Consider the following 22,563-nt stretch of genomic DNA (forward strand, 5'->3'; position numbering starts at 1 on the left):
TTAGTTGCTGCAATATGAAGCCCTTACCAGTCAATTTTATTGTTTGTTTTTATTTTTCAAGTTGTCTTCGTGTTTCTTCATGTTAATTGAAAGCTTGTCATTATGGTCAATGTCGTCAATCATATTTGCTCCATTATTCCGTACAAATTAGAAAGGAAATAATTTTATGTTTAATTTGTGACCACACACACACACACACACTCACAGTACAAAATAAATTGATAAGCATACACTTGTTTGAAAATAAAATGAAAGAAATTAGCCTTGCATTGTTATCATATATTCCTTCTTTTTGCATCATGCGAAAATTATTTTTAAAAAATATATATCCACGAACTCCATATATGTAGTGGATGCCAGCTTGCATATGCATCCTTAGTGTAGTGTGTATCACTTATGTCAAAAAACAAAATCGCAATTGAGACAAAAGTATGACCCGATTGCTCAAAGGCACCTGCCATTTATGCATGATAAGTTACTTATTGCAAACTGACCCAGACTGCACTGTATCCAGATTAACTATAAGTCGGTATCTCTCAAATAAAAAATAAATAATTATTTTAAAAAACATTCCATGTAAGTGCAAATGACAATCTTTTTGCTAGCATGGGTTACAAAAGTATTATTAAAGCAAGCTATTGTTGTGTATAATACTTGCCCTGCAAACATCAATTATGATTACATATGGCAAACAAATAGAAGCCTGGGTGATAAACACAACTGGCATGGAGCAATAAACTCATTGTTTAAACTTACTGATAGGATATCAAATATATAGGTTATTTTATTACAATGCAAACCAACCCCATAAACTTGACTTCGGTATCTTTTTAGTGTGCCGATTTTTTCTTCTTAAGTCAGCAGACAAAAGGAAGTTGAGTTTGGTTCCTTTGGATTATTTAAGTGTGCCGATTTATTTTATCTTTGTTTTTATAAAGTCAGCTGACACAGGGAAGCCAGCATTGATTCTTTTTACCTGTATTAATGGGAATTTTCAAAATAAATTGAAACAATGGAATAGTTTTGAAGCTGAACAGTAAATTAATTTTCATTAGTTTCATCAAAAATATTCCCTATCCATAGTTTACAGTGTTTTATTTTTCGACAACAAGAAGCATGAACTTCATCTTGTATGGATAAATGTACCTCATTTCTGGTTGCGTCCTCTATAGGTGGGAAATCGTAACTAAGGGGAAGTAACAGCACTGTACACTTCTATTTAGAGTAATTAAATTATTTCTTCTTTACACTTGATAATTTTTTGTTTTCTTTGTGCGAGTATAACTGTTTTTAATCATGTAATGCAAATATGATATAAACAGGAAAATGTTGGAGAATGGCCGGATACTTTAACTATTGCCAGCTCAATAGAAAGCTGCCCCTCCAGAATATAGCATAACTATGGAGCTGAAAAAAATTGGGTTGAGGAATCTTCAAGTTGACCAATCATGGGGAACACCTAATGACAATTTTAGTTCTTCTGACCTTGAACTCTGGGCTCAATAATCAACAGGGAGGTAACTCTGCCTAACAATAGACTACCTATGAAATGTGATGAAAATTAAATCAATGAAACTGACTTTTTGAGCAGAAACTAAACAAAAAAAAAAAACATGCTGGATTCGGCGACCTTGACAATTCACCTTTGAGTCTCAGAATCAACAGGTAACTACCCCCTGAAGTCTGGTGTAAATTAAGCTTAGCAAACTTGACTTATCATACACTGACCTTGACCTTAGACCAAGCAACCCAAATATTGATATATGTACCAATAGGTAAAGTACCCGCAAGATTTTGAGAGAAAAAAAGACTACAGCAAATTAGTTATGTTGCAAGAACCACAATGACTATTGATGGATTGGAAATGCTATTGCTTTATCTAGATTTGGTAAAAGGTATCAAAAGAATATGGAGACCATCTGCATGCAGGGCATTTATCCTAATAGTGAAGTATTTATAAACAAATTCACCTGAAACTATTTTTTTAAACAATAAATGCATGTCTAATCCTGAATACAAATTTGTTTTAACCAACCAGCTAACTACAACTAAATATAACCTGTTATATAATTATGTTTTCACTTATTACTCTTGATCAAATATTTTGACTCATTTCAGACAAACTGAGCACGTGTCAATAATTGAACATCTGTGCTTTAGTATTCAGGAACTATTATAGTCAAGCCTAGTCCAGTTACCATGCAGTGAGTGACCACCATATTTCAGTATTTAGTCTGCCTTCATATAGTGATCACTTGCTTAACGTGACCAGTGATCTCAATTTTTTAGTCCAATGTGTCCTCATGTTCTGTGTACAGCTACCATTGCTCACTGTCTGGAGTCATGCCAACCTCACTTCTGACAAGTACATTGCCAGTTATTTACTGCTTTATTCTCTAATTACTATGTTGAACTACCACCCTTAACATCCAACAAACCTAATTCAAAGATCATAATAATGGTCAGGGGGATCACAAAATTATAAATATCTACAATCACCCACCAAAACTAGCTAAATTAGGTGATTCCAACTGTAAGAAAGCTGGGTGTGATTTATTATCAACTACTCGTATCCTCTAAGACAGTGACTGGCATAATCTGAGCAGGCTTCATAACTGTATGTTTAAGAAACAGCAATTACTGCCAAACGTTATTAATCCTGGTTGACTGAATAAACCTTTCAATGTACATGTAACAATTACAGTAATAAAGGGGCAAAGTTCAGTGTAGGTGCTTTCTAAAGAGCATACTTAGTCAAAAGTGTTACACAAGATAATTCCAATCAAAATAACTTGTAGTAGCATTAAATGGGTGAACACTTTGAGTCTGTCTGTTAAACTTGAGAATTTTGTTATAGTTTGTGTTGAATAAATGTAAATTTGGTTGTCAGCGACTAATAATTTAGTTATTCTAAAGAGTGGCTGAAGACATTTATATCCAGGCAGTTTCTTGTATCACAGTCTCTGGAAAAAGTTCTGGTGTTGTTCTAAACTAATGAGCCTATGCATCTGAGGTTAACAAAAGTTATGAAAAGAATTTTTTTTATTGTGAATGAAGGTGGTTGGTGGTTCTTACAGGGGTTTTCAAACAGTTTTACTGGCCCCCACATATAGCCTATCATGTGCTGAAAATGGCTTTAAACCCAAAACAAAAAACAATTAAGGATAATACCAATGATACTACCAAGGGAATTAAAAGTGCTAAGCAAATAATTACAGCTTAACTGTCATGAATGGCATCATCAGATTATCTCAAGATTGATATACTGTACATCCATATATTTGCTTACCAACAACCCTCCCCACCTTAATAATAAAAATGGGAATTTAAAAGACCTGAAAACTATCTTTCTAGGATCTGCTGTAAGCTAATTTGTTCCAGCTAAGGAGAAATTCCTGAGAAAAAATAAATGTGTTTATATAATATTATGGCATAAAAGTCAAGATTATATAAATTAACAAACTCAATCAATACTCAAACTTGAAGAAATTAACCAGTGTGCATAATATCAGGACCTAATAATTCTGAACATCCAAATAACATTCTCATTATTCATCTTCAATATTAAAATAACATTCTGAATATCAAAATAACATTCTGAACATCAAAAAAGTAATATGTATAAATAATTTGCTAAATTGAAATGTTATTTTACAAAAAATGTGCAAAAAATGAAATCTAAACATATTTTTTTTGAAAATTCAACAATCTGTGGCATATAACAAATAACCTTCAAAAGAATAAAGAAATGTACAAAATCAGTACATAACAATATGTACTGCAAACAAATTTTAAAATAGTTAATTTAATTCTTTATTGAAATTTTAATGGAAATTAACTTTAACATACCAACAAAACATAGTGGATATATATATATATATATATATATATATATATATATATATATATATATATATATATATATATATATATGTAGTGTGCCCACTATAGCATGCTCTGTTATAACACAAATTCAGATATAACACGGTCATGGTGTGGCTCATGTGTGATTTGTGATGTGATTTGGATTTTTAACGTAGCTTTAACAATTTTTCAGTCATATTGCTACGATGTCTGCATTGTGGCAGTTTATAGTGATGTCTAGCACTGGGGCATCATGCCGTAGACATGTAGCATGATGTCCCACATTATTCTGACACCAGGCCGTCCAGTCCTAATACTGACCTCTTAATGCTGAGCGCCAAGCAAGGCAGCTGTTAGTACCATTTTTGGTATGACTCAGTAGGGGATCAAACCCATGACCTCCTGCATCCAAGGCAGACACTCTAACCACTAGGCCACCGGAGCTGTCATGTGTGGCTCACAAAATTTCATATATGTGTATTTTTCATGTGCATGAAGAAAAAAAATCTTTCTTAAAAGTAGGAAATTTAAAAAAAAATGTTTATTATCATTTTAGGGAAGAGATTCCATATGAATAATATAAGACGATCAAGGCATGGCTCCTGAAACTTTACATGTAATTTTCTCATATACAGAAAAGTAAGAAAAATAACATCAAAAAAGTTTATTCTGGGATCGAGTAGGGCTTCGCCAATGTCGCAAACTTTGATGTTTTTCTCCCATACTGGCAGTAAAATATACCATCTGGCGATTTTTTTTATTTGCGACATTGTTGGCTGTTTAAACTTGTAAATACAACCATAGATTTGGAGTGAAGAAATTGCACTGAAATTTATCTATTGTTACATGAACAAATTATTTGTCCATGCTGACAAAACAATCTAAACAGTACACTGTTATATTGTAATCAACTTATCTTGACATCTAGCGAGAGTACTGTATGTTGTGATATCCGCTTTTTTGCTGTTGACATTTCTGGTAATGGCGATCAACCGGACAAGGCATTATCTCATAATCTATCTTTCATTGGGTTTTTGGCTGCTCGCTAGTAATTAATATATTTACATAGACTGACATTTGTATGTGGATGGTAACTAATGTGTTATAGCGGGATCACACGATATATGTGTATATACATACATATATATATATATATATATATATATATATATATATATATATATATATATATATATATATATAGTCAATGGACATGGTCCTAGTGATATCTAATAAGTAGTTACTATAAAAAGACAGAGGAAATTAGAACTGAAATGGGTCCAATGAAAAGGAATCCCAAACAGGCCTGAGATTGCGCACCTAGCTAATGTCAACCTAAAAAAGCAAAAGCAGGTGACCAAGAAATCTGGGTCATTAGAATGTTTTCAGCAAAACCGTTTCCAGTTATTTTATAATTAGATAAACTTAAGATCACATCCTATACATTTTATCAATATTGAAAGCCATTATTTCAGGATGCTTCTGTCAAAGTTAATGACATCAGAAGAGCCATTTCTGAGAGAGAGTTGTGTAAATGTTTCTTTGTTGTTGTTAGTAACAGATATTAACAGAGGTCATATTTGGTGGAAGATCAACTTATGTTGGTTAATAACTTTGGTTTAATTCTGTTGAGCACATTACTGAAATAACTCACTGATCGTTGCAAAGTTTTATGGCCAAATTATGAGTAGCTTTTTCATAGTAATCCTATTTGCTCAGCAATCTTCCCAGGAGAACTACTGACCATTTGCTTGTGAGTTATGTTTTGTTTAGTGGTTTTCAGAAGCTATTACAGATTTTCTGTTTTAGCAACAGCATCCACATTTGATGGTAGACTGGCACCATTTGTAAAAAAATAAAACAAAAGTCCTTCAAGCTAGGATGCCTTTTGTAATATCTGGTCAAAATCAGTTCAGTGGAATCTGAGGATATGAGAGATGTCAATTAAATGAGCTTGTTTTTAGTAATAGCAGCCATTGGCAGACTGACATTATTTGTATAAATTGTAAAGTCTGCTTGAATTTTTGATGTACAATTTGGTGAAATTCTGCTGAGCCATTTCTGTGAAAATGTTGCTTATAAAGTATTTCTCTGATTTATAATGGTCATATCTGATGGTGGATAAACATCATTTAAACAATTTTAAAGGCCTTTACACCGAGGCACTTTCTTTCAGGTTTGGCCATGTTATGATGTTTTTCCAAAGATGTTTAGAGGGTCATATTTTTTTTAAGAGGCCATATTTGCAGGCAGAGCATAATTTACTGAATCTTAATGCCCTCTATACCATGATGCTTCCAGTCAAATATAGTAAGATTATATCCCCATGATGCTTCCAGTCAAATATAGTAAGATTATATCCCTGTGATGCTTCCAGTCAAATATAGTAAGATTATATCCATGTGATGCTTCCAGTCAAATACAGTAAGATTATATCCCTGTGATGCTTCCAGTCAAATACAGTAAGATTATATCCCTGTGATGCTTCCAGTCAAATATAATCAAATTATATCCCCATGATGCTTCCAGTCAAATATAGTCAAATTATATTACCATTATGCTTCCAGTCAAATATAGTAGGATTATATCCCTGTGATGCTTACAGTCAAATATAATCAAATTATATCCCCATGATGCTTCCAGTCAAATATAGTAAGACTATATTCCCATGATGCTTCCAGTCAGATATAGTAAGATTATATTCCCATGATGCTTCCAGTCAGATATAGTCAAATTATATTACTATGATGCTTCCAGTCAAATATAGTAAGATTATATCCCTGTGATGCTTCCAGTCAAATATAATCGATTTATATCCATATGATGCTTCCAGTCAAATATAGTCAAATTATATTCCCATGATGCTTCCAAATATACTCAAATTATATTAGCATGATGCTTCCAGTCAAATATAGTAAGATTATACCCCTGTGATGCTTCCAGTCAAATATAATCGAATTATATCCCCATGATGTTTCCAGTCAAATATAGTCAAATTATATTCCCATGATGCTTCCAATCAAATATAGTCAAATTATTTTACCATGATGCTTCCAGTCAAATATAATCGAATTCTCTCTCTCCGTGATGCTTACAGTCAAATATAGTCAAATTATATCCCCATGATGCCTCCAGTCAAATACAGTAAAATTATATTACCATGATGCTTCCAGTCAAATATAGTCAAATTATATTACCATGATGCTTCCAGTCAAATATAGTAAGATTATATCCCAGTGATACTTCCAGTCAAATATAGTCAAATTATATAACCATGATGCTTCCAGTCAAATAGTCACATTCTATCTCTATGATGCTTCCAGTCAAATATAGTCAAATTATATCCCCATGATGCTGCCAGTCAAATTTAGTCAAATTATATTACCATGATGCTTCCAGTCAAACATAGTCCAATTTTTATTACCATGATGCATCCAGTCAAATATAGTCAAATTATATTACCATGATGCTTCCAATCAAATATAATCGAATTCTATCTCCATGATGCTTCCAGTCAAATATAGTCAAATTATATCCCCATGATGCTTCCAGTCAAATATAGTCAAATTATATTACCATGATGCTTCCAGTCAAATATAGCCAAATTATATTACCATGATGCTTCCAGTCAAATATAGTAAGATTATATCCCTGTGATGCTTCCAGTCAAATAGTCAAATTATATCACCATGATGCTTCCAGTCAAATATAGTCTAATTCTATCACCATGATATTTCCTGTCAAATGTGGTCAAATTCTATCACCGTGATGCTTCCAGTCAAATATGGTCAAATTATATCACTATAATGCTTGGTCAAATTCTGTTGTCATGATGTTTCCAGTCAAATTCTATCACCATGATGCTTCCAGTCAAGCCTGGTCAATTTCTATTGCGATGCTTTCAGTGAGTGGAGCTTAAGAAGTATTTAAATGCTTTTCTATTTTGTGTAACATAAGCTATAAAAGAAGGCAGATCTGTATCATTTGCCAACAATTACAATTATGTCTGGATGCTGTCTTTCAAACTGAATCAAATTCTTTTGAATAGGTTATGAAATGAAGTTGTAAAGAAATTTTTTCTATTTTTTGGAATATCATCAATATCTGATGGTCAATGACAGCATCAAAACAAATTAAAAACCGGACAGTGACATGAAAATACATCTGGATGGAATCAAGGTTTGACAATAGCCCAAGAATTTCCAGTCCTGAACATATAAAACTATGATCTGAGTAGAATGTACCTCAGTGTTTGATTAATATTATTTATATGGGGTAATTTTACATACTCCTAGTTTTTATATATATCCTTATTATTGGCATGGCAATAAGAAATTATCAATTGCATATTTTCATACAAATGTAAAATATATCTACTTTTAAAAATACACTTTGCATAATAAATATTTTGATTAGTTATAATTGTCCTAATTGTCATATACAGTGTTACATACACTGTCATACCTGGTAGGACCAATGTCATACCTGGTAGGTTCAATGTCATCCCTGGTAGAATCAATGTCATTGGTAGGATCATTGTCATGCCTGGTAGGATCAATGTCAAACCTTTATTAAATTAGACTGCAATAACATCTATTATTATATGCTCATTTTTTTCCCCGTTAACTTTACATTGTGGGAATCGTTCAGTATTCCCCTATACTGAACGCGCGCGACAATACACATATAGCATTCACATGAATAAAGGAACTACTTTCTATTGTAAACAAACAATGACACAGACACCAGCACTTTTGATTTGTAAACAAATCATTTGCACTCGCGTAAGAGGCTCTTTACAGTGTGGGTGTCTTTATTTAAATTTGTTTCTGAATGAACTAAAACATGTTTCGTGGACTGCAAAAAAAAAAAGAAGCTGTTTTGGCACATTCCGCGTTGATGCAATGTTACGGATTTAGGCTAGCTACATTATATAAAAGACGGACGATTATGTCCTTACAAATAACATACAAGTGACAAGGAATACACTGTATTCTTTATCTGGTGTTAAGAATACCAAAATAAAATATACTTACAGTTTTACATCCTGAATTTCCTCAAAATGTTTTTTCTTAATTCTGCACATCTGAATTACATGAGCCATGTCATAGGTTTTCAATCTGGATTACACATTTCAAAAGTGTGCTGTAATTTCGATGATAAGTGCAACTGCATCCTCCTTACTGCACTCAAAATGAAATACACATTAAATTCCATAGCGTCTTTTTGAAAATTGTAATTGAAAGACTTAATATTTTCCCACGTTATGATTTCAAACATTCAATGACAGAAATAGAAACACATTTGCAGATGTAAACACGCTTCTCCCATGCCACTTCAATCCGATGTATTTCATGTATAATTTGCACAGATGATTCCAGTCCAAAATCACAAACCTTCATCAAATCGAAACAAAATACCAAAATATATTTCACTCCAGATCAAATGGAAAAGTCGTTGCAATGCGCATTCATTCACAATATGACTGCAAATTTCAATTTTAACTAGACACGCCATTTTCTTTCGAAAGTTATGTCAAGCACGTGACTAAGTTCAAATTTATCTGGGCGGAGTTATGTGCACATCAATAATGATGTCATTTTGTAATGTCAAATCTGTGCTTGTGTATTTAGTTTGGAATACGGCATTCATTCATTTATGTTGTTTCCTGTAGTGTATTTTGTTTATATAATTAAACCTTAGGTAGAATAAAAAAATGAGCATATAATAAAAAGGTTACTGCATTTGTATGGGAAAATATGAACTCATTTTGTCAGAAGGATATACTGCACTCACAATTTCGTGCAGTATTCATTCCAAAAACTCGTTCCTATTTTCCCATACAAATGCAGTAACCTATAAATATCATGTCATGTAATATCAAGGTGTTCTCTATATGATATCAAACTGGATGAATAATAAAGACCATTTCTGGAATTTCAAAGTGCAATTTATAAAAAACCTAATTTGTGCCATACAATTGTCATGTATGTGATGAACATGCTATGCTATCAAAATATGATTTACATTCACAGCCTGTGTGTCATAATTACCATATCACTGATCTGCCTGTGTGTGTCATAAAAAACACTTCTCATCCTGTGTTATAATTACCATACTAACTTCTTAGCCAGTGAGTATTATAATTACCATATTAAATTCTTAGCCTGTGAGTGTTATAATTACCATATTAAATTCTTAGCTTGTGAGTGTTATAATTACCATATTAAATTCTTAGCCTGTGAGTGTTATTATTACCACATTAACTTCCCATGCATTAAATGTCATACATACCATATCAACTTCAAAGACAGTGAGTGTCATAAATGCCATATCAACCTCAAAGATAATGAGTGTCATAAATACAGTGTTTAGCCATCCATTGCTTGCTTTGAAGCTGGAATATTGCCCAAGTCAGTGTGTAAATTTTCGGTTTGTGCCTTTATAATTGGTCCTGATATAGGAACTCCTTGAGCTCTAGTCTAGACAAACCACTGATACAGGGCTGCATCAAACTGGGTGTCTCCTGCTAGTCTTGCTTTATTCCTCATCATTCCCTCACTTTCATGCATATCTACAACCATCTCTCTTAATTTTGCTTCTTCCTTCTTCCATCTTCGAACTGTTGATTCATTCACACCTAGATCTTTAGTTACTTGTGATTGTTTACCACCGGACTTAAACCTGTCCAATGCTTCAATCTTTTCTTTAACAGTAAAAGCTTTACGTTTCCGTTTCCAATTTTCCATCCTAAATGTCCACTAATTAACACTTTTACTCCTATTGGTTTGAAAGACTACAGCAAGAATAATTGTCATTAAACAATGGGGGTATATTTATAGGAAATGGATGACATTATTTACTAGTCAACAGATTGCATAAAACAACACCGCCAAGCCAAGTGCACATGTTGGCGGCTTTTGTTTCTTTGCTATTTTATAAATCGTTGCCACCTAATTTGAACAAGTTTAGCTCAGCAGTTGACTCTGATGATGAGCAATGTACTTAAATTAATTGATTAATAAATTCTGGCGAGAATCTTTTATTAACTGCTGCATTGGTTGTTGCTTAGTTGTGTATACAATTTAGAGAACGTATGTTGGATATTATTAGAGCAAAGATTGTATACGGAATGCATTCAAGACAGACACAAAGAAGACATAATGGGTTCATTGCTCAAGGATCAGTAATAACAATATTAACAGTAATTTTTCAACAATAAACAAAGTTCAAAGTTCTCAAAAGGCCCAGCCACTGGTTCGGATACTTGTATTTCCAATGTTTATTGGTTAAATTTTTAAATTTTAGGAGCCACACAATGACAATGATTGTTTTATATTCGAATTTGTATGCGATTTCCTCCCCAAAATGACAATAAATTTTCTACACATTCTTTTTCGCACTTTTAAGAAGAGTTTGAGAATAATACCTGTATATGATATTTCAGCTACACTCATCTTATATTCATATTTATACGCAATCTCTTCTTGAAAATGATAATAAAACTCTTTCCGTATTTTATTTTTCATGCTTAGGAAAAATACCTGTAATAAGGTACCTGAAATTTCGGGAGCCATGCCACGACCGCGTTATATCCGAATTCGCATTATAACAGAGCGCGTTATAGCGGGGTCACACTGTACCATATTAACTTCAGTGTCATAAATACTATATTATCTTCAAAGATAGTGTCATAATAATCACTATATTAACTACACTGCCTGTGAGTGTCATAACTACAATATTAACTTTTCAGCCGATACGTGTCATAATTACCAACTTTATTTGTTAAAATGTGCAATGTGTATTATTCTATTCTAAGTAAGAAATAAGTCAGATGTCATTAATTATTGCAGAAGTAAAACTCATGATACAAATCAAATCAATTGTGTTCACTACTCTACAGCCAGGATAAAGTTCTCATGAATTATGTTTATTTATAATTTTATGTTCTCAATTTACATAAATGTTGGACTTAAACTGTTTGGTTTGTTATTGCACATGCAGTTCATATGAGATATATACAGCCTAATTTGTCAGCATGCAATACCATGTCATATCTGGATCTCAAATGAAACCTTGTAAGCTGAATAATGTCCACCATCTCTCCTGCATCACAAACATATTCCAGTGATGGAGACAAGTCCATAGTCAAATAAATGCATAACATTTCTGAAAATAAGTTTATTACAACAAATGGTCAACAAGCATATGTTCTAATGACCATAACATGTACTATGTTCTACTGTAATCCAATGAAGCATGGAAGAGTAGATGCATTCACAAAATTCTGCTAAATTCAGCTTTAAATTTAAAGCAGCCAAGAAAAGATATTATGTTGTGCATGAAATGATATAAACTTGTTGAGGAACAGAAAGCCTATGTAAGATCATTAAAAACCTATCTTAACACCTTGGCTGTGTGCCATTACAAACCTATTTCAACATCCTGGCTGTGTGCCATTAGAAACCTATTTCAACACCCTGACTGTGTGCATACAATGTTGCAATAAATTAATAAATTGTCTCAATCTGTTATAGTCATATCTTTGCAAGAAAAAAAGGGTAAGATAACCACTAATGCCTTAATTAAACTTGGCTGGTTTAACTCACTTTGATAAATGATATTTGTTGTTGTCCAGCGGCAGACTAGGTTTGAGTTTGTAAACACACAACTGCTGCCAAACAAGTCTAAAGCTAAACTGTCTATATATATTTGATAAAAGTGATACAAAATGTCTTCATGACAAAAATTGTAATTACAGTATCTACATATGCATAAAACATGTATTTGTCCTTGACCTGATTGCATTATTAACATTTTCATTTATGAAGGTCAAGGGGCTTGAGCATAGTAGTCCTAAAGGTATTATTCTCCAAAACATGAATAAGTCATAACGGTCCAAAAACTTTACATACTCAAAACTTCCATAAGTAGTTTTAAACTGAAACTGGGTCATTTACATATAAACATACCTACCACTATTATGTATATGTTAAGAATTTATAAGCTGACTGAGGTAAATCTGAGAAAGAAAATCAAGATGTTTCTGCTCAACTTGTAGTGGGTGCTAAGGAAAGACTGGTCTACTGTTGCAGTTCCATGTTAAATGTTAGTCACCTTATCAGACCGGTCTACATGTCCTGTTTATTGCTAAACGCAGGCCACATTAACACCTTAATATTCATGCCAGAACTAAAACTATTAGACTGGTCTACTTCCACTGTTCTGTGCTGAATGCTAGCCACATTAACACCTTAATATTTAGCGTAGAACTAAAAGTATCAGACTGGTCTACACATCCTGTTCATTGCTAAGTGCTAGCCACATTACCACTTTAATATTCATGGTAGAACTAAAACTATCTGGCTAGTCTATTTGAATGTCCTGTTCATGTTGAACGCTAGCCACATTAACAACATAATATTCATGACAAAACTAAAATCATCAGATTATGATACAAAATTTGCTGCCCTCCTGGCAAGTATCAGCAGATGGTACAGTCACCTTGGTGACAGAGGTCATATGATAAACTGGAGCCAATGGCATTTCAGGAGGATCTTTGATGTGGGGCCTTGTTGAGGGATCTGTAAGCATCCAGCGTGAGGTCCTTAATGTGGGCAAATTGTGAGGTCCATCATTGGATTCCCTACAAAAAAAATTGGATTCAGTGAGAACTGTATACACAATTTTCAAACAAAATTTAGAAAAATACAAAATAATGTAAGTGATAATTTTCTAACATTTTAAAGCACTGTATGGAAAACTTTTGTGATGATGTAGTAGGCTTCTATTTTTAGTAATAAGAACAGCCAAACCATTATTGTTTTCTGACTTTGTGTTTACAGAGAGTAGCTGTTCTGAGAGATTGTATGAAAAGGTTGATTCCTTCTCTGTCCAGCACAGAAGCTTCCAGACTTCCACTCAGAGAGAAGAAGCACAAGTGCCTCCTTGCTGTCTTTAGTATGCAACCACTGATGTGTTGTCTGACCTTGTTAGGAGGCCATAAAGAAGCCATGGCACTGTAGAATGCTTAACATCACCCATGAATTAATTACTATGCTGCAAATAATAACATGTAATCTGATACAGGAGATTTAATACACACACTGCAATAACTAGTAATGATAATGAAAACATAAATCCCCAACTAAATGTAAGTACTTAAAATGAAAACATATTTATGAATCATATACAAGAGAATTTTGAGGGACTTTATTCAGGAAATTCCATTTTCTACACAGTATTTCCCAAATCCATGAGGGGATGGGTGTGTAGGTGACTTGTCATTATTCTGGACAATCAAATGAACTTTTGATAGTTAATATACTGTGGGATTTAATGCCACGTTTGGTTGTAATAGATTTAATGCCATTTTTTGTTGTTATGGATTTAATGCCATTTTCCAGCACATGATAGGCCAGTATATCTGGTGGAAGACGAACCTGGGAGAATCCTGGGAAGAACCACAGACTCACTCACTGGTAGCTACTGGCGACTTTCTCACACACCATTAGCAAAGTTTGAGACTTGAACACACGCACAGGTGAGATGTCAGTTACCTATAAAGACTTAAACAACTTGATCACCAAGAGCCCCCTTTTTTATTGTGGAAAGGTAGAAACAAGGCATTAGCAGAAATTTGTATCCAGCAAAAATTAGGCACTAGCACAAACTAATATTTTGCAGAAATGTGGCAATAGTAGAAACCAGTATTTAGCAGAAACAAGGCACTAAATATGTTGACATTAGACAGAATCCAGACAGTCACTGAAAGGCACATGATTGACCATTAAGACATAAAAGGAACCAGCAAAGTTTCCTGTATTTAACACCACACTAGACATAACTTGTATTTGTAATTCAGATACTTACAAGATAACAAACCGTAAATATGCTTATCTGGAATACTAGTATTGAATTTTTGGGAACCAAGGCATCAAGTCCAGAAAGTTAAAATATTGGCTGAATTGCTATAAAAATTAAATGTTACAGCTTATTGCATGCCAAAATTAAAAAATGATAATTGTATCAGCTCCATAAGACACATTAAAATTCCAACAATTGTTGTTGTAGGGTTTAATGCCATTTTTCAGCACACGATAGACTATACATGGCGGCCAGTATTAATGGTGGAGAAAGAACTCGGGGAAAATCCCAGAAGGAACCACCGACCCACGAGAAGCTACTGGCAAGCTTTCTCACATACCCACATTGGCTGAATCCGACAGAGGTGAGATGGCAGTGATCCATAACGGAGAGCTCTTTAGACCACTCGGCTACTCGGGGCCCCAAAATTCCAACTTATCATAAAAAATTATGTTCAATAAATGGAGTAATTTTTAAAAAATGGAATAATTAAAAAAGCTGTTTTCCATTTAAACTGGTTGACCAAACACAACAGGAAGAAAACAAAATATATGAATTTTTCGGTTTTATGACAAGAAAATATATTTTACCAAATTGTATTTCTCCAAAATTACATACATGATCATATTAAAATTAGGGATTGCCATGTGCTACCTTCGAATCAAGCCCTCCATGAAAGACATAAAAAAGGGGGTCAATACCAAAGGGAAATAACTCTTACAGATTAACTTCCCTGTCATACCATATGACCGTCGGCATCCTGGATATAAGCAGTTTAAGCTTGAGTAAAATTTTGATTGGATGCTCACATTTGCAGGGAAGGGTGGGAAGGATTGAGAGCAATCTAGTGGGCAAGTATTTTTGGATAAACATAATTTACAAAAAATTCTCTTTCTCCATCCAATACAATACCTGATCACATTAAGAAGTTCAGACAAGATGAAGAGGTAATGCTTGGGCATCCAATCCGTACCTTCATTACCCTGTAGGAGCACAATGATTGCTCTACTGAAAGGATGAACTTAATGTGTGTTTAGAATAACTGAAGATTATGTCTTTATACACATGCAAGGGTGATCCTCATCAGATCCTGCACTTTGTGCTTGTCATACATTCAGATATTTCCCAGGAGAATCTAGTTTAAGTTACAAGGTCATGCTCAGGGCTGAGGCTCTGCTGTTATGAAGGGGAACATATTAAATGTCTGGGCAGCTACCGATGGCAAGATAAGATTCAGCTCTCTCCATTGTGAGGTAATTTCATGAAACAAAAGTTGGAAAAGCTAATGGGCATACCAGCAAACTGATTCCACAATGTCTTGAATTGAGACATTACATTCAAAGGCCTGGCTCATGGAAATCGCTCATATTCTGTAAGACAAAATCTTCATGAGTCACATCTCATCCTGTGAGAGTTAAGAGATTGTTGATCTAATAATGCATTTTAGCCAAGTAGCAAGGAGTTGTGGGGTTATGTTATGCTTTTCTGCCTTAACTAATAAGAAAAACATTTGACAGCGATCACAGACATTCTCTGTATGACTCAAGTGGCATCTGAAGATGCATACTGGATCCTGCAGCTTTGAATGTCTGAACAGAATGACTGAGAAAAAAGAGAGCAGACAGTTATTGGTTGGTTGTCAACCAATGGTAACCTGTTCACTGAAATTAAACTAGGTTGCATCGTTGTTACAATCAAGCCACTGGAAGAAAACTTCAAGCAGTTCTGATTCATGGGCAGCAACTGCAGCTCAAATACCATGCAATCTGAAGCTTGTGCTATCAGAAAGCAAGTCTTGTAAGTTAATTTCTTCAGCAAGGTGGAAGATGAGCTGACACAAGTCAAGAATGTCCATTTGGGAAACAAGGTAAGCAAGCATGAACTGGGCATGTCAAAAATGGATATGTCAGAGAGGTCATTGTTGCAGTCAATATCATCTATTCCATGTTTGAACATGTGTGAGATTATGGTTTATGTGTGTGTGTGATATTTGAAATTTTAACATAGCTTTGAAAAAAATTCAGTCATATCGCTACGATGTCTGCAGTGTGACTGTTTATAATGAAGTCTAGCACTGGGGCATCATGCTGAAGACATTTAGCATAATGTCCCACCCAGTCACATTATCCTGACATCAGGTCGACCAGACCCAACACAAACCTCTTAATGATGTGAGCCTAGTGATACAGCTGTTATTACCATTTTGATAAGTCTTTGGTATGACTCAGCTGGGGTTCGAACCTGCAACCTTCCACATCAGAGGCGGACGCTCTAACCACTAGGCCACCAAAGCGGTGTGAGATTGTGGAATGGTGTCTGCTGACTTTGATAGAAAAGAGGGAAAAAAAATAGTTAGTTGGGGAATGGAGGCTGAGTGTGGTGTGATGTCATTTAATGCAACACTAGTCATTGAAAACATGCCACTTCCTCTTGTATAACTTCACAGTGGAGGGCTGTCTAGCTGTTGTGATCCTTTTCACAATGCAAGCAATGCTCTCCTTTTTGTGGAAGGGATCTCTGACAAGAACCAAGTGTGAAGGAGTATCTCTGGATATGGCTGGAATAACGGTGACCACAATTGCTTCATCAGCATGGATTGGCTACAGTGAATGTCCCTAATTCAAGCAGATCACTGATCCAGGATTTATACAAACAGAACTACTTTGCAGTCCATCTTTTCTGGAGCAATTTCAATATTAGAACCCCTGCAGGGAAGGCATATGCCCATATTCAATCCCAGTTGGTTAATAAGGTCTATGATTCTGAGTCCAGGAATGGAGAGACAAAGGTGGGCAGTTTATTGCTCCAAGTCTAGCAGCCCAATATGGAGCAAACTCCATGGAAGATAGCTGGATGGAGAGGTTATAATGAGTCTGCGAGGTCATTCATCCTATTCGGATGTGTCTGACTTGTATGTTTATATGAGATGGAGACTCCAGCAATGGTAGTCCCATACCATGGTGCAATGGTCTGGTGACTTTGTCCCCCTGTTTGAAGAGGCGGATCACTATGACATTATCAGAACTGTCTTCCTTGAATGTGTTCAACACAAGCATGAAAGGCATTGAGAATGACCTTAATTTCCTGGAGACTCATGTGAAGAGCCTTCTCTTGCAATGTCCACTTGCTGCTAACCATCGCAAAGTCCAGTAGCAAGTGAACCATGCAACCTGATAAATTGGCATTTGTGCTGATCATTTTTAGTAGCCGGGCTTCTACAGGTATTCCCATCATTATACACCTCGAGAGGATGCATGTAAGGGTGGCTGAGGTATAACAACCAGTTGCTGCATCAAACAGGTCAAGGATATTTTTTCAGTATATCATCTCGGTACAACACTATCATTGTGGAGGTGTCCTGAAATGTGATATGATGAAGCCCAGTGTCTTGTGAAGACTCATGGGCTGATACTGTGGCTGAATGAATGGGCACAGAAATGATAAACTATCATTTATTTGTTGTATCACACAGTCAGTTGGATGGACCTTGCAAACTCCATCATGAACATTAGAGCAGTAATAAAGTGTCCTCCAAAGAAATGCTGTCTCTAAATCTTGCATAAAGAGAAAAAATGATGTGCATAGCAAAAATCAACAGAAGATGATTCGTCAAATCAGGTCTCCACCTTCTCTTTAAGTTTATGAATTCAATATCTTTTGAATTTTCTCAGCCAAAATCTTACAGTTATTATTTTAATAAGATCCCAAGATATAAACTGAGATAATACAAAGCCATTTCATTAAGAAAGAATCGTGACTAAAATTGTCATTAAAAACTTACCTCCCCTGATCTGGGGACAAGATGGAAAATACTGGGTTACTCATAACCAGACACTGATTGGAGTTATCACTGTACACAGCTTTTTGAGCATTGCTAGAGAAAAGTTTATTTTCTTCTATATCACCCTCATTTACATCCTTCATTATAATAACATGACTTGAGTCTCCCTGGATACGATTCCTCATAACCTAGGAAAAAGAAAAGTAGAGATTATTACATATGATACTGCCTTACAAAGTAGAGATAACAAATATGATATTGACTTACAAAGTAGAGATTACACATATGATATTGTGCTACAAAGTAGAGATTATTACACATAAAATAATGCCTTACAATCTAGTGAGTATTACAAGCTGATATTATTGCAAACAAGATACTGCATTAAAAAGCAGAGGTTATTACACATATGATACTGACTTACAAAGTAGAGACTATTACACATACGACATTGCCTTACAAAGTAGAGACTATTAAACACATGATATTGCCTTACAAAGTAGAGATTATTACACATATGATATTGCCTTGCGAAGTAGAGATTACACATATGATACTGTGTTACAAAGTAGAGATTACACATATGATATTGCCTTACAAAGTAGAGATTATTACACACATGATATTGCCTTACAAAGTAGAGATTACACATTTGATATTGTGTTACAAAGTAGAGATTATTACAAACATGATATTGCCTTACCAAGTAGAGATTATTACACATGACACTGCCTTATAAAGTAGAAATTATTACACACATGATAATGCCTTACAAAGTTGAGATTATTGCACATGACACTGCCTAAGAAGTATAGATTATTACACACATGCTATTGCCTTACAAAGTAGAGATTACACACATGACATTGCCTTACAGTAGAGACTAATAAACACATGATATTGCCTTACAAAGTAGAGATTATTATACATATGATATTGCCATGTTAAGTAGAGATTACACATATGATACTGTCTTACAAAGTAGAGATTACACATATGATACTGTCTTACAAAGTAGAGATTACACATATGATACTGTCTTACAAAGTAGAGATTACACATATGATACTGTCTTACAAAGTAGAGATTATTACACATGACACTGCCTTATAAAGTAGAGATTATTACACACATGATACTGCCTTACAAACCAGATATTATTACACATATGATATTGCCTTACAATCCAGAGATTACACATATGATATTGCCTTACAAAGTAGAGATTACACATATGATATTGTGTTACAAAGTAGAGATTACACATATGATACTACCTAAAGAAGATTAATATATGACACTAACTTAAAACAGTTAAAGATCATAACACATATGATACTACCCTAAAATGTAGAGATTATTAAATATGATACTGCATTTAGAATAAAGGTATGAAAGAAACTTTGACATAATGCACGATTTCTCTTAAAACTATCTCCCTGAAACTGTTAATTATACATTCCTCCTTGTCATAAATGGCATGCATAATTAATTGCTTCGTGGGACTGGACAGTGCTGCTGTAATAAACTTGCTTTACATCCCTTCTAACCATGGTTTAATTCTAGTTGCTATCTTGTTTCAACATTTGTGGATACCCATTCAAAAATGGACATTTCCAATGGGTTTTATCCCCTACAACAATCTCAATTTTTAAAAGCTGCATGATTAGTGGTTGAGCTCCATATCATGTTATCTTTATGTGGCTCTATTAAGTGATGGCCAGACACAATATATGTGTAATATTTTGTCCCAGATATCAAAGTATTACCTACAGAAGTCTCAGTAAAGGCCATACTTTGTTTGTGTGCCAAGTAGACTCACTTTTTCAAGGACACTACAGCTAAACTTTTAAAACCATTTATTATCATATACTGTAGTATAAATTTATTTTCATGGATCTTGATTTTTGTGTGTTTTGAGAAAAAGAGACATTTTTGGTGGGTTCCTAAATTTGTGGTATTGTCTGCCAAAGTTTGTATATCTGAAGGTATTTAATTTCATGGATTAATTCAACAAATATATCAAATGAAGAATACAACAGCTATTAATCGGTTATTAATGTGCATGTGTATGCTATCTTTCTTAAGTCTTTAGTAATCGTAATAACACCACGACACAAAGATTATCTCAGATGCTGTTTTTTCTCTATCTACTGTACATTTTACTATATCTTGATGGTATCAGGGCTCATGCAGTAATGAATCATGATGCATAACATCAGGAATCAAGTTGAATTATTATGATGCAGATATTTACATGCAATGTGTTTTAAAAGTAGAACTTGGCTTAGAAATTTAGAAATTAACATTAAGAAAAGCAGCCAGGGAAAGTCCCAGTCATAAGAAGTCCATACACATTTCAATCAATCTGTCATGGGGGGGGCGTTTTGATTCATATCAAAGGATGTCCAAATTTTCCATACACATTTCAATCAATCTGTCATGGGGGGGCCATTTTGATTCATATCAAAGGATGTCCAAATTTTCCATACACATTTCAATCAATCTGTCATGATGGGCATTTTGATTTATATCAAAGGATGTCCAAATTTTCCATACACATTTCAATCAATCTGTCATGGGGGGCATTTTGATTCATATCAAAGGATGTCCAAATTTTCCATACACATTTCAATCAATCTGTCATGGGGGGCATTTTGATTCATATCAAAAAATGTCCAAATTTTCCATACACTTTCAATCAATCTGTCATGGGGGGCGTTTTGATTCATATCAAAGGATGTCCAAATTTTCCATACACATTTCAATCAATCTGTCATGGGGACATTTTGATTCATATCAAAGGATGTCCAAATTTTCCATACACATTTCAATCAATCTGTCATGGGGGCATTTTGATTCATATCGAAGGATGTCCAAATTTTCCATACACATTTCAATCAATCTGTCATGGGGGGCATTTTGATTCATATCAAAGAATGTCCAAATTTTCCATACACTTTCAATCAATCTGTCATGGGGGGCATTTTGATTCATATCAAAGGATGTCCAAATTTTCCATACACATTTCAATCAATCTGTCATGGGGGCCATTCTGATTCATATCAAAGGATGTCCAAATTTTCCATACACATTTCAATCAATCTGTCATGGGGGGGCATTTTGATTCATATCAAAGGATGTCCAAATTTTCCATACACATTTCAATCAATCTGTCATGGGGGGCATTTTGATTCATATCAAAGGATGTCCAAATTTTCCATACACATTTCAATCAATCTGTCATGGGGGGGCATTTTGATTCATATCAAAGGATGTCCAAATTTTCCATACACATTTCAATCAATCTGTCATGGGGGGCATTTTGATTCATATCAAAGGATGTCCAAATTTTCCATACACATTTCAATCAATCTGTCATGGGGGGGCATTTTGATTCATATCAAAGGATGTCCAAATTTTCCATACACATTTCAATCAATCTGTCATGGGGGGGCATTTTGATTCATATCAAAGGATGTCCAAATTTTCCATACACATTTCAATCAATCTGTCATGGGGGCCATTCTGATTCATATCAAAGGATGTCCAAATTTTCCATACACATTTCAATCAATCTGTTATGGGGGGCATTTTGATTCATATCAAAGGATGTCCAAATTTCCATACACATTTCAATCAATCTGTCATGGGGGGCATTTTGATTCATATCAAAGGATGTCCAAATTTTCCATACACATTTCAATCAATCTGTCATGGGGGCCATTCTGATTCATATCAAAGGATGTCCAAATTTTCCATACACATTTCAATCAATCTGTCATGGGGGGCATTTTGATTCATATCAAAGGATGTCCAAATTTTCCATACACATTTCAATCAATCTGTCATGGGGGCCATTTTGATTCATATCAAAGGATGTCCAAATTTTCCATACACTTTCAATCAATCTGTCATGGGGGCATTTTGATTCATATCAAAGGATGTTCAAATTTTCCATACACTTTCAATCAATCTGTCATGGGGGCCATTTTGATTCATATCAAAGGATGTCCAAATTTTCCATACACATTTCAATCAGTCATGGG

The 22,563-nt window shown here is 34.4% G+C and overlaps 1 protein-coding gene across 2 annotated transcripts in view; it reads right to left on the minus strand.

Annotated features, from left to right (window-relative positions):
• Positions 1-11,362: 11,362 nt before the first annotated feature.
• LOC149783517 (uncharacterized) overlaps positions 11,363-22,563 on the minus strand; it is a 99,211-nt gene continuing 88,010 nt past the window's right edge. For both annotated transcript variants that reach the window (XM_089931759.1, XM_089931760.1), the window contains 2 exons: positions 18,515-18,702; positions 11,363-13,513 (listed from right to left, as the gene is read on the minus strand). In XM_089931759.1, coding sequence (XP_089787885.1) covers positions 13,312-13,513; positions 18,515-18,702 — 390 coding nt within the window. In that variant the 3' untranslated portion in view covers positions 11,363-13,311. The remainder of the gene's footprint in view (positions 13,514-18,514; positions 18,703-22,563) is intronic.

This window comes from Sinohyriopsis cumingii, chromosome 14 (assembly GCF_028554795.1).
Source record: "Sinohyriopsis cumingii isolate HCF-2022 chromosome 14, ASM2855479v2, whole genome shotgun sequence".
In the NCBI taxonomy this organism is placed as follows: Eukaryota; Metazoa; Mollusca; class Bivalvia; order Unionida; family Unionidae; genus Sinohyriopsis; species Sinohyriopsis cumingii.